General features: G+C 42.8%; 1 protein-coding gene across 1 annotated transcript; it reads right to left on the bottom strand.

Annotated features, from left to right (window-relative positions):
* Positions 1-10,350: 10,350 nt before the first annotated feature.
* LOC148202675 (uncharacterized) lies at positions 10,351-11,453 on the bottom strand. Its single transcript, XM_088109670.1, has 2 exons — positions 11,344-11,453; positions 10,351-10,993 (listed from the first exon to the last, which is right to left on the bottom strand). Exons 1-2 carry the CDS (start codon positions 11,451-11,453, stop codon positions 10,351-10,353), a joined length of 753 nt encoding a protein of 250 aa, XP_087965796.1.
* Between the last annotated feature and the right edge of the window lie 1,604 nt (positions 11,454-13,057).

Below are 13,057 nucleotides of genomic sequence, written 5' to 3'. Positions count from 1 at the left end.
TTGAGAGGCTTTGCATCGCCGACACAGGAAGGAGAGGTGGTGCGTTTCGGGTGGGTGTTTTGTGTTACAGGTCGAAGATAACGAACATCTGAGGCATGATACTGGGATCATGGGTCCTGGGGGAATTAGGCATGGAGCTCGAAAGGTTAACCTGCTATCTCAGATTGAAGACGCAAGATATAACCATTATATTCCAGAGACAAGCTTTGAGTTTATACTAGATTTGAGATTTGGTTTATCCATTTCGTTTGATAGAGGTATGAGATGGCACGAGAACTATATTTGCTGCTGCTGTTTACTCTTTACTTACGTGTTTCCTGTGTGTTAATGGGTGCTAAAGGGATATGCAGTGTTGACGTTAGGGAAGTGTATGCCAATCTTCTATCGTTAGTTAAATAGATGAAAGCACTGAAACTGCATTTTGGGTGCAGTTTTGGTTAACAGAGGAATGGGAACAAACGCAAATATATACATTGATCCAGCATCAATCATTCACACTCAGCACGCATGAGGATAGTGTATCTAAGGAAAGCATACATACGTGGAGCATGACCAAAGAGCTTAGGTACATGAAGACTTACCTTCGCAGCTTCAAGATGTCTTTCCTCTTGGATTTTAATCCCCTTTGCCCTCCTCGGACGAACTTCTTTTTCAGTAACCAAAACCCCCAAATGATCTCGCAGGTACCGGAAAGTGAAGTAGACAGCTAGGTTCCCCTAACACTCGTTGCTTACTCTCCTTTTTCTTCGTCTAAGGTCTCTCCCTCTCTAAGTGATGGTGGTCCGTGTCCCTCCCCAATGTGATTATCCCCCTTTTCAAAAACAAACCTCCCTCCTCCTGCTGTACCCCTGGGATCTTCTCTGGCGCCCGATTTCCTTTTCCTCTTTTTTCATATTTTCATGTTTCATTTTGCCGTTGGCTTGATGCCCGTTCAAAACGTTTTCCTCTTCCATGCATGTCTGCCGTTGCCGCTTAAGAATTTCAGCAAGAAAAACAAAGCACTTTTTCACGCTGCCACCACGCAAACACTTTCTAAGCATTCACTGCAACTGACTTCAGAGGAGGGAAAGAGTTGACCTTGGGATTTTACTTTTCCCTTTGCCTTTTCTTTCGCTTCTTTTTTTTTGTTGCAGTGCAAATTTTTACATAAAAGATAACCTTTTCTTGAATTTTTTTTTTTAAAAAAAATAAAAATAAAAACGAGATTAAAAGGGAAACAACAAAAATAATAATAATAAAAAATAAAATAAGAAAGTAGAATTCATAAAAATAAACCCTAAAAAAAACGGAAATAAAAAAACATAAAATAAAGCAAAAATGGAATAACATAAAAAAGAAAATAAAATATATAATAAAATAAAATAAAACAAAATAAATAAAACCAAATGAAATAAAGAAAAATAAAATATAAATAGAAGAAAAAATGAATAGACGAAACAAAATAAACACAAAAGGACAAAAATATAAGAAAGGAAAACGGAACAAAATCATTTTTTGAGACTTCGTATTAAATTTATCTTTGCTCGTCTACTTTATCTTATTACCCCTTCTTAACTCTATATACATTTTTAACTACCCGGACGAAATTGGGTATTAACAGCTGCCCCTCTTTACTTAGATTTTACTGGATAATATGTCAAAACAAAGTTTTTATATTATTAGAGTAAAAGATAAGTAAAGATAGAAATACTAATTTCGTCTGGGTTTGAAAGAGAAAAGGGAGAATAACGACCAATTCGAGCATATAATGACCAAATTTAGGGAGGAGATTACAACGCGGCAAAAAAAAAGTTTGGCCGACGCCCAAAGAGAGGCGATTCACCAAACAAAAACTTGGATTCGACCATTGCCAAGCAGAGGGCCGTTAGAAAAACAAAAAATCTGGACTTGACCATTGCCTTGCAGAGGGCCAACATCGCAGAAGAGACTCAAATTCGACCATTGCCAAGCAGAGGGTCATTAGAAAAACAAAAGTCTGGACTTGACCATTGCCTTGCAGAGGGCCAACATCGCAGAAGAAACAACCTGGATTTGACCATTGCCTTGCAGAGGGTCAATATCGCAGAAGAAACTAAAATCCGACCATTGCCAAGCAGAGGGTCATTAGAAAAACAAAAATCTGGACTTGACCATTGCCTTGCAGAGGGTCAATATCGCAGAAGAAACTCAAATCCGACCATTGCCAAGCAGAGGGTCATTAGAAAAACAAAAATCTGGACTTGACCATTGCCTTGCAGAGGGCCAATACCGCAGAAGAAGCTTAAATTTGACCATTGCCAAGCAGAGGGTCATTAGAAAAACAAAAATCTGGACCTGACCATTGCCTTGCAGAGGGCCAATACCGCGGAAGAAGCTTAAATTTGACCATTGCCAAGCAGAGGGTCATTAGAAAACAAAAATCTGGACCTGACCATTGCCTTGCAGAGGGCCGTTAAAACCTAGGTTCAACACACTTGAAGAATCAGTAGAAACCGAGCAAAACATAAGGGTTTTCGAACAATTCCCCGCTTCCTTTGAGATGCATGACATAATGTCATGAGGATGCATGAATGCACAAACACATAGACATTTGTTCCGTTCTTTTCATTTGCTCTCGCTTTTTTCTTTTCTTTCTTTCCATTTTTTCACTATTTGTTATTATTTTTTATTATTTTTTTTGAAAATTCCATGTTTGGAACCCGTTGTCAATATTGTCATCAAACTCGATGTACATTCAAAATGCATTCATTGAAAATAATGTCGAGAAATGGTGAGCCCTTTGATGAAAAGGAAAGAGTGTAACTATTGGTTCAAATTCCCTTTATCGCTTTTTGCAATCCAAACTAGCTTGAACCCGAGAAAGTGTGAGAAATGGTTATGAAAAGTGGATGGCTGAATGGTTTGTGAATGATGGTTTGGGAAACATTACTTTCGTGCTTTCCCATGGGTGTCGTTAATATTTCAACAATCAAGGCTTACAAGCCCCCAACTTTGCTGTGCACAATAAGTGTGATTTGGAGAGGTGGACAGGTCTAGGTAGGAGGAATGCCCTAGTTTGACGATTCTCTTGACGGGAGACTTCACATTATATTTTTCATTTTTCCTTTTGATGCTTTTCTTTCTTCTAGTGATCGTGTCATTCACCACATCATTTCGTTCCAGAGTTAAGTTCATGAGAAAAATCAGGACAAACATTCTTCAGTCGGCGTGGACTTTAATTGGCTTGTACCGTGGCTAAAGGTCAAAGGGTTTTGAAAGAAACGGATAATGAAGGCCCAAATAAGTGTTTGACGGTCGAATTGTCTTAACAAGAATCATCTGCAAGGTGTCGAGTCAACTGTCTCTAGGAGTTTGGAACTTCGGACGTCCTTTTATTTTTCATCATTTTTGTTTTGTTTTTTGTTTTTGTTGTTTTTTTTTTTCTTCTTTTTTCTTGGTTTTTTTTTCTTTTTCGTCTCGTTGCCTCTACTGTGACCCTTTTTGAAACTTTTCTTTTTTCATTTCTCTTTTCCACAAATCTTCTCCTTGACTTGGATGCCCCTGACGTTCCTTTGGATTGACATCGATATGCTAATGATTCTTGTTGAGGGTGATGAAGAAAAACATTATAACTTACGGCTCAAAGGGGGTGCAACTGGATAAATTTCTTTTATCACTTGAGTGAAGAAAAATGGCCACACGTCATTCTGAAGCTTGCTCGCCCTACTTCCCCCAACCTTAAACCTGAAGTGAAACTCTGCAGCGATTGACAAATCAACTTAATTTCTTTTTTTCTTTTTTTTTCTTTCTTTTTTTTTTATTTTTCTCCCCGATCGACGGATCATTGGGTACGCGTATCCTGATGAAAACTGCCCCAGTATTATATTCATGACAATCCTCTATTTTAAAGGGGAACGAGAAAGCTAGGGGTTCAAGTAGTATGAATGCAGATGCTTCAGTAGGAAAAGAACACTAGTTACTATGAATCAGAAAAGACTCAACACTAGCATTTTTCAAAACTTTGTTTGTTTTTTTCGAAAGTACTATGCCCTCGGCAGACTTTATTGACAACGAATTCAACATGTGTCTTTTTTTATTATTATTTTTTTTACGACATCCCTCAGGAACGAGTTTGTGCTCGATGGATATACCTGTGATGCTTTAATTATTATCACTTTCTTTTTCCTTACTTTACTTTAAAACCCAGTGCGACATGAATCGTGTCGAAAGAAAAATGTAAAAGTTGAATAATGGATAAAACCGTATGGTATTTATTGAATGAAGTAACACAGAATACAACATAATTCAAAAACAGTGTTAATATCCCTTAGTGGCATCCCCTATCGCGGAATCATCATGCGTAAAACTTTTTTACCGCATCAGAATTAACCGGTAAAGGTAACTCCTCTCCATCCATCCTTGTGAGGATTAGTGCCCCTCCAGAGAATGCCTTTTTTACTACAAATGGTCCTTCATATTTGGGGTCCACTTGCCTCTGTGATCCTTTTGTATAGGCAAAATCTTCTTTAACACCAGTTCGCCTTCGTGGAACTCCCTTGGGCGCACCTTTTTGTCGAAAGCCTTTTTCATTCTTCTTTGGTACAATTGTCCGTGGCACACCGCTGTTAGTCTCTTTTCTTCGATGAGATTGAGCTGGTCAAACCGAGTTTGAACCCACTCAGCTTCCTCCAATTGGGTTTCCATTAAAACTCGTAGAGATGGGATTTCCACCTCAAATGGAAGTACCGCTTCCATGCCATACAAGCGAGAAAGGTGTTGCCCCAGTTGACGTTCGTACTGATGTACGATATCCATGCAAAGCAAAAGGAAGCATTTCGTGCCAATCTTTATAGGTGACTACCATCTTTTGCACAATTTTCTTGATATTCTTATTAGCAGCCTCTACTGCCCCATTCATCTTTGGACGGTAAGGGGAAGAATTGAGATGATGAATTTTGAACTCCTCACATAACTCCGCCATCATCTGGTTGTTTAGGTTGGTGGCATTATCAGTGATAATCTGGTTAGGTAACCCGTATCTGCAGATCAACTCCTTTTTTATGAATTTGGTCACCACTTTTCTAGTCACGTTGGCATAAGAAGCAGCCTCAACCCACTTGGTGAAGTAATCGATCGCGACTAGTATGAAACGGTGTCCATTTGACGCTTTTGGCTCTATAGCTCCGATAACATCTATTCCCCACATGAAAATGGCCACGGTGCAGACAACACGTTCAAGGTCGTGGGCGGCACATTGATATTGTCTGCATACATTTGACATTTCTCGCACTTCCTCACGTGTGTACAACAATCATTTTCCATGGTCAACCAGAAGTAACCAGCTCTCAAGATCTTCCTGGCCATTGAATGCCCATTCATGTGTGCCAAATGTACCTTCGTGCACTTCTTTCATATCAATTCGGCTTCCTTTGCATCCACACATCTGAGGAGAACCATGTCATGATTTCTCTTGTATAAAATATCCCCATTTAAAATAAAGCTGCCAGCCAACCTCCTTAACGACCTTTTATCGTTTTCAGATGCCTTCTCAGGATATTCTCGGGTCTTAAGATAGTGCTTGATATCAAAATACCAAGGTTTACCATCTACCTCCTCCTCGATGAAATGGCAATATGCTGGCTCTGCATGGCACTTCATTTCAATCATTGGTAATTCTGCATCTTGGTCAACTTCAAACATCGAAGACAAAGTAGCCAAAGCGTCTGCTAATTGATTATCTTCTCGCGGTATGTGGTTAAATGTGAATCGAAATACTCCATTAATCCCCTGATGTAAGCTTGGTAAGGAATTAATTTCGAATCCCTAGTTTCCCACTCTCCCTTTAACTGGTGGATGACTAAGGCTGAATCTCCATATACATCCAGAATTTTCACTTTGGACTCTATTGCCGCCCGAATACCCATAGCGCAGGCCTCATATTCTGCAATGTTATTCGTGCAATTAAAGCATAATCTTGCGTCATAGGTATGTACTGATGCTCTGGAGAGATGAGAACTGCCCCTATGCCATGCCCCATCACATTCGAGGCTCCATCGAATAATAATGTCCACGTTTCTTCGTCTCGGTTTTTTCTGCCTTCTTCGAATAGAGCCATGATATCTTCATCGGGAAATTCGGGCTGCATTGGCTGATAATCGCTGATGGGTTGATGAGCCAGGTATTCTGCTAACGCACTCCCCTTGACGGATTTCTGAGTAACATACACGATGTCATATTCTGACAATAGCATTTGCCACCGAGCTATCCTTCCAGTAAGAGCAGGCTTTTCAAAAATGAACTTGATAGGGTCCACCTTGGATATCAACCAGGTTGAGTGACTCAACATGTATTGCCTTAAGCGATGAGCAGCCCACGCCAATGCACAACAAGTTCGTTCTAACGACGAATACCTTTGTTCGCAGTCTGTGAATTTCTTGCTCAAGTAGTATATGGCGTGCTCTTTCTTCCCAGCTTCATCGTGTTGACCCAACACACAACCCATCGACTTATCCAACACAGTCAAATACAAAATAAGTGGTCTTCCTGGCTCAGGTGGACGTAATACGGGAGGGTCTTGCAGGTATCGTTTGATTTTTTCAAAAGCGGCTTGACAGTCCTCGTTCCAAACACAGCTTGATCCTTTCGTAACAACTTGAACATTGGTTCACACGTAGCGGTTAATTGGGAGATGAATCTAGCAATGTAGTTCAGTCTACCCAAAAACCTCGAACCTCCTTTTCTGTTCTAGGCGCAGGCATTTCTATTATCGCTCGCGCCTTATCAGGATCCACTTCTATCCCCTTTTGGCTAACCACAAAACCCAACAATTTCCCAGATTTCACTCCAAACGTGCATTTGGCGGGGTTTAACCTGAGTTTATACTTTCTCAATCTCTCAAATAATTTCTTCAAGTTGAGAATGTGCTCTTCTTCCGATTCAGACTTTGCAATCATGTCATCCACGTAAACTTCGATTTCCTTGTGCATCATGTCATGAAAAAGTGCCACCATCGCCCTTTGATATGTTGCCCCGGCATTCTTGAGCCCAAAGGACATCACCTTATAACAAAAAGTTCCCCACAGCGTGATAAAGGTTGTCTTTTCCATATCTTCTGGCGCCATTTGATCTGATTATATCCTGAGAAACCATCCATGAATGAAAATAGCGAAAACTTGGCTGTATTATCGACTAGAGTGTCGATGTGCGGTAGTGGGAAATTGTCTTTTGGACTTGCACGATTCAAATCACGGTAGTCAACGCACATTCGAACTTTACCATCTTTCTTGGGTACTGGTACGATATTCGCCACCCATTGCGGGTATTTCGCCACAGCCAAAAATCCTGCATCAAATTGTTTCTGCACCTCTTCCTTGATTTTCAAAGACATCTCAGGCTTCATTCTCTTAGTTTCTGTTTGACCGGGAGGCATTCCGGCTTAAGAGGGAGTTTATGCTGCACGATATCGGTATCCAAACCGGGCATATCATTGTACGACCAAGCAAACACGTCCTTAAATTCCTTCAATAGGACACGCAACCTTTCTCTTACTTCCTCTTTCATGGTGTGCCGATTTGACTTCTTTTATCTCGTCTTCTCACCCAAGTTGAGTATTTCGACATCTTCCTGATAGGGTTTTATTTCTTTAGACTCTTGTTCCACTAACCTCATTAGTTCTGGAGAGGGTTCCGAACCATCTTCATAATCATCTTTCGTATCATCGACAGGGTGCTCCAGATTAGGGATATCGACATTGTTATTTTCAAAATATTCATTGTCATATCTGCATTATTTAAGTTTTGAAAAAAGAATAAATAAACAAAAAACGATGGGGGAGGCTAAATGAGGATAAACACGATTCAAATATCACACTGAAAGCAAAATAAAAGCGTCAACCCGTAAGTCATGAATCCTAAAGCTTCGGGTAAAGCGATAGGATCAATTAATATATTACACTTCGTTCGAATTAAACATCACAGGTAAATCCACAGTCTTCCAATTGCTGAGCCGCGCATCTGGTGAGCAAGCCCACACGAAGTTTGAGCTTTCAGATCCAGCTTCCTCTTCCAAGACCGCTATAAGGCTAGTGTTCACCCATCCAGCGCTGCGAAAACTCTCCTTGATATCACAAATGTGAATCTTCCTCGTCCTTGGTTCCCGTCGTTCTATCCGAGCCAGACTACGCTCCCTCCTTTCCTCGATCAGCCTCTTCTTATCCCCTTGCTGGGCTTGTACCCTAGGCCATACCTGCTTTTGTTCTCGACCACCTCCAATGGGAATGTCCGCCCCTGTCCGTGCTTGCCTAAACCGCTCCCGTACTTATAGCCTTCTTTCAGCATGACCTTGGCCGCCATGATAGAGGCACATGACAGATATGGGTTTACTGGAAATGGTTCCACATAGGTGTTTCCCACGATCTCCAATTATTGGAAAGCTGTCTCGAGAGCTTCCTTGGCTGCCTCTATATAGCGGGCGAAGGATGACCCACTCACAAGGAGATCCTCCTCTCCAGAAACTATCACAAGCTTATCTCCTGTGACATATTTCAGTTTTTGGTGCAGTGTGGAAGGCACAACTCCCGCAGAATGGATCCATGGGTGACCCAATAGACAACTATAGGCTGGGAGGATATCCATGACCTGGAAGGTTATTTGAAAAACACATGGTCCAACTTGGACCGGCAACTATATTTCGCCCATGAATTCCCTCTTGCTACCGTCAAACGCTCTCACAATCATACAACTTGGCTTCATATGCATTCCGTCACAAGGTAGCCTCTCTAATGTCGTTTTGGGCATGACATTCAGGAAGGAGCCGTTGTCCACCAACACGCGTGCTATGACGTGGTCCAAGCATTTCACGGAGACATGGAGAGCCTTGTTATGCCCTCTCCCCTCAGCAGGCATTTCCTCATCGGTGAAGGTGAGGTAATTATTAGCAGTGATGTTGCTAACAATGCCCTCGAATTTGTTCAGGGAAATACCTTGTTCTACATGGGCCTCGCTCAGTATCTTCATCAGCAGTTTTCTATGGGAGGTTGAGTGCATGAGCAATTCTAACAGAGAGATCCGGGCTGGCATACGATTCAATTGTTCCACCACTTTATATTCACTTTGTTGTATGAATTTCAAAAACTCCAAGCCTCTTCGTCGGATATTTCTTTCTGTCCTCCTTGTCGGGGGTCTCTTCTGCCTGCACCCTTTCCCCTTTAAGAGCTCCTTAGCTTTCGCGGCCACCGGTGCTTCATTATTGCTAGTTCCTTCTCTCATCAGGTTTGGTGGCGTGAAGATTCGACCACTCCTTGTCATTCCGCCGATGCCTGATATATTTTCAATAACTGGATCCTGGCCGAGGAATTGACTTTCAACACATTGTCCTTCATCGACCGCGTGTTCCATACCTCCAAGGAACAGCTTTCTCGCTCTTGTAAGGAAAAGGAACTGGTGTATGGATGACGACGGACGATCTTCCTTGAATAACTGGTGCAGGGGGTCCGAGTGAAACGAATTACCAACGGCTCTGGCAGGGTTACATCAGACCCACACCGGTTTGTGCAAACACCTCTTCATCCTTATCCTCGTAGCACACTTGCATCAAATTCTATCAAGCAGATCTTGCAGAAACTCTTCGAATTCAACACATTCATCGATAGAGTGTTCAGCGCATGGATGGAGTCCACATGCTTTCCCAAATCATAATCACCGTTTAAAAATCCCAACTTCAATAATTCCTTGAAAATAAACCTTCTGGAACTTCGGATTTTACTTGCATCCCTTATCAGTTCATGCTTCTTAACCTCAATGGCATTTGTGGAGGCACTCCCATGTCCGGATAACGGATTATCATCAATGCTAGGTTTATCTTCTTGAAATTTCAGCCACCCAACGTCGATTAGGGCCTGTACTTTATGTTTGAAGGCCATACATCTCTCAGTTGAGTGACCCACTCCTCCCCCATGATAACTACACTTGGCATCGGCATCATAACCCTTGGGGTACGGAGGTTGCATAGGCATCATCGGACATATAGCAACCAGACCCCTTTTGACGAGGTGGGGTAATAATTCAGTGTAAGTCGTAGGGATGGGGGTGAAGTGAACAAAGTTTCTTTCTTGGGTTTTTCTCGGGTAAGTGCCTTGACCCGCATTAGGATTTGGATTCGCGCCTGTCCCAGTCCTCCAGGCGTTGTTTGTGATAGGTTGGTTGATAAAATCCTTGTTGTTGTTGAGGTCTAATTGGATGAGCAAAAGCTGCATTGGCTGCATATGGAGGTTGGCCCAGGTGTGGTCTATAATTGTGAATAGGGCTTGACCTCTCCATGCAGGCATCATCGATGTCGCATGCACATCTCCTTCTTTCTTCTTTCCTGGATTGAAGCTGGGCTTTTTAGAGTTTGCTACCGCAGACGGGCCACCGCAATCTTCCCATTCTTCAACCCAATCTCTATTCTTTCGCCTATTATGACGATATCAGCGAAATTGGAGGACACGTTCCCGACCATGTGTTCATAAAACGGTGGTTGGAGCGTGTTCACAAACATCGCCACCATTTCCTTGTCGTACAGAGGCGGCTCAACCTGCGCAGCTAGCTCTCTCCATCGTTGAGCATATTCCTTGAAAGTTTCATTATCTTTCTTCCCCATATTTTGCAACTGCAGACGGTCCGGTGCAACATGCGTGTTGTACACGTACTGTTTCACAAAGGCGTCAGCTAGATCCGCCCAACAACGGATTCTAGAGGGCTCTAAATGGGTATACCAGTTTGACGCAACCCCAGCCAAACTCTCTTGGAAAACGTGGATGAGTAGCTGGTCATCGTAAGCATACGCGGCCATCTTTCTACAATACATGGTCAGATGGCTTTTAGGGCATGTGCTACCCTTGTACTTCTCAAACTCCGGCGCCTTGAACTTATGCGGTATTTTCACACCAGGAGCCAAACTTAGCCTTGCAATATCTCCAAAACCGTAGCTTTCCACCCCTTCAATGGCCCTTAATCTTTCCTCAAGAATCTCCAACCTGCCTTTAGCTCCGACGAGGCTACCGAATCCCCCAACCACCGTGGCGTGTGGTGCAGCTTCGGCTGAAAAATCCTCCCTAGCAACCACAGGCGGTACTGGAGTCACCCGAGTTCCATCAGTGGTGTTGGTCTCATTCATCCTCGTGCTCCCCATGGGAGCCGACACTAAGACAGGTCCCTGAGTGCCGATCGGTGGTATATTGACAGTCGCGGGGAATGAGAATGAAGCGTGCTCAGCTTCTGAGTACTCTCCTACAGGAGGAGTGTAACCTGGGGGTAACCCATAGGGCGGGAAAGGTATCGATTGACTGGCAGTGTTCAACAATGGGGGATAAAAATGGGCATTCCCCCGATCTGTGCAGATGAAGACTCTGTAGTAGTCTTCAAGGATTCAAGGGCAGCCAAGATCTGGCCGACCTGGTCTTTCAACTGGCTAACCTCGGCTTTGATGGATTCTTGCGACTCCTCCCAGCTTTCCATAATTCTTGAATTGGCTCGAGTTCTGTAGGGATGTCGTGGAAAATTGGCCGTTGTTTCCCTCACTTGTACTGTTTTATTATTTTAATTAATTAGATGGAAATGAAACATGCTGAACAAAAGAAAGATGATGCATGCTAGTAATAGGGGGAAATCACAAGATTGTAATGACATCACTGATGGAAATTAACACAAGCAGATGCTAAACAACATCCCACACCTTTCATTTAAAGGGAAACAAGTTCATTACATTTCTTAAAGGAAACAAATCATAAAGATCTAAATACATCAATTCCTAGCCCGAGTGATGAGGGATTTCATCTCGTCTATCAACCGTTTACAGTGATTAATAAAAAGCTCTATTTCTACTGGTGGGCTATAAAAGTGGGTACTCGCTTCAGCTTCCGACACCATTCTGGGGATGTCTTCAATTGCCCCATTTGCCAAAGCAGCCAACTGAGAGAAGCTTTCCTTCCAATGCTTTACGGCCGTTTCTTGCTCTGCGATGTGCTCTTTCATTCGCTTTATCAAGGCCTGATGCCTTTCTTCAAATTCCATCGACCTCCATCGCTCCTCCTGCTCCTCGATGTAATCCTCCATCTGCTTTAACATGGCTCGATATTCCCCTTCAGCCTCTGCCAGCTTCCAGCGCTCCTGATTCAACTCCGCTTCAAATGATGTAGCCATTTCCTTCATTTGATGCCCCGATTCTTGTACTTGGACTTGCGCTTCCCTTAGTCTTTTTAGGGCTTCCCTTTTATCCCTCTTGGCTTCTTCATAGAGTTGTTTCCACTGTCTGCCCTCTTCTAGAGCCACATTCTTCTCATTCACCCTCATGGATAACTCCTTACTTGCGGCCGCAAGATCCTGTTTTACTCGGAATGTATAATCTCTCTCTGCCTTCTGGCTTTTGACAATGTTTTCATAAGCCCGTGACTTTTCTTCGTTATCATTCCTCATATCCACAAAATCATTGCGAGCCTTCTGTAATTCATTTTCCAACCTAGCATTCCTCACCCTCAATTTCTCCACCTCAGCCTTCAGCTGTTTCACCTCTTCACTTTCTGGGGCTTGGGATGTTCCTTCACTCGCCGATTGATCATTGATGGGCTTGAAAGGCAACTTGACTTCTCTTACCCTCTCCAGAATCCAGGTATGATAACTAACCCTGCTATCCATCACTCCACTCCTCAGGTCCTTCTCTGCTCGCACCACATTTTCCCAGGCACTTCTGACTCTCCTCAACATTTCAGTACAATGTCCGTCCTCATAGTAGATGAAGAAGGCTGTGAGATAATCTGGTGAAGGCGCTCCCTTCATAGGATATCCGAACTGTCTTTGGACCAAAACAGGGTTGTAGTTAATACAATACCTAGCGCCTATGAGAGGTATGTTAGGGAAGTTGCCACAATGTTGGATAGATGGTTTAGTCTCAAGCCAAGGAAGGCGCCATTTTACGTTTCCCTCTCTCAAACCGGCAAAGAAAAGAGCCCACCCATTACCTCCTTGATGCGACAGATTCTCAGGTGAACTTCTAACATCGACTACCCCCTTAAATACTCGTGCCGTCATCCACGCATATAACGCCGGCAAACAACAAAGAATCC

The sequence above is a fragment of the Vigna umbellata genome, chromosome 3 (genome assembly GCF_029865625.1).
Source record: "Vigna umbellata cultivar VRB3 chromosome 3, Vumbellata_1.0, whole genome shotgun sequence".
NCBI classification, from domain to species: domain Eukaryota; kingdom Viridiplantae; phylum Streptophyta; class Magnoliopsida; order Fabales; family Fabaceae; genus Vigna; species Vigna umbellata.
This window is presented reverse-complemented; position numbering and strand designations above follow the sequence as displayed.